Raw genomic sequence first — 955 nt, forward strand, 5'->3', positions numbered from 1 at the left:
TACATTATTTTTAAGTGGGCCTAATTAAGCACAGATCATAAGATTTTATTGAAGCAGGCCTGTAAAATTTTTTCGAGCCTCACACCCTAGCTAATTCATTTGCTCCACCGCTCTCCCGCCCTTCTCCTCGATGCGCTTCCCCCAATGCCTCTCAACCGTCTGTCTGATCCGACTCTTTCCTCGTCGTTGCGCAGCTCCCGCTCACCGCTTTTCATCTTCTCCCGACGCCGTTCGGCCGCAGCTGAAAGTCGGCGATGTTCTGCGCATGACGCGGCGTTTCTCCGCCGCCGATGTGGCGGCGTACGGCTCTGTGAGCGGTGACCGGAATCCGGTCCATCACGATCCCGATTTCGCTCGACGCATTGGTGGGTTCGATGGAGGCTGCATCGTTCATGGAATGCTCGTCGCGTCCCTTTTCCCCTCCGTCATATCCTCCAACTTTGTAGGTTTTCAATCTTTTCTTAAATTGTCTTCTTTTAATTGTGCTCATAATGGTTTTGCCGATTGCAAGTAGATAAGCGAAGATGGATCTTAATTTTCTAATAGTTTAGCTAATATTTGCTGCATGTTTATGCCGGGCACCTCTATAATTAAGCATTGATGGTTAATACTTATTCTTTCCTTTGTTCAGTATAATGCAGTGATTGCCAATGGAGAACCAATGCAATTCCTTGTTGGGAAATCCATGCTAAAGTTAATTGTTGGCTCTATCCTTAGACTTTTTGCTTTCCACCTTGGTTGTTTGGTTCTAATTATGAGGACAACTTTGTTATAGTCTACTTTTAATATTAGGCTATTGGCACCATCATGAAATATGGAAGGTTCAAGACTGTTTAATGTTAATTGAAAAGAGCATAGTAAGATGCTTTCCGTTTGTAGAGCCTAGCAATATTAATATGAGCTAGAGATTATGCAGTATGATAAATTTGTTGTGTGAATCGGCAAGAAAATGAGA

At 43.6% G+C, this 955-nt stretch overlaps 1 protein-coding gene across 1 annotated transcript; it reads left to right on the forward strand.

Moving 5' to 3' along the window:
* The first annotated feature begins 48 nt into the window (after nt 1-48).
* Nucleotides 49-514, forward strand: LOC110034699 ((R)-specific enoyl-CoA hydratase-like). Its single transcript, XM_020738943.1, has one exon. It carries the CDS (start codon nt 131-133, stop codon nt 512-514), a length of 384 nt encoding a protein of 127 aa, XP_020594602.1. The 5' UTR covers nt 49-130.
* Nucleotides 515-955: the final 441 nt, after the last annotated feature.

Source organism: Phalaenopsis equestris, unplaced genomic scaffold (genome assembly GCF_001263595.1).
Source record: "Phalaenopsis equestris unplaced genomic scaffold, ASM126359v1 Scaffold192345, whole genome shotgun sequence".
NCBI classification, from domain to species: Eukaryota; Viridiplantae; Streptophyta; class Magnoliopsida; order Asparagales; family Orchidaceae; genus Phalaenopsis; species Phalaenopsis equestris.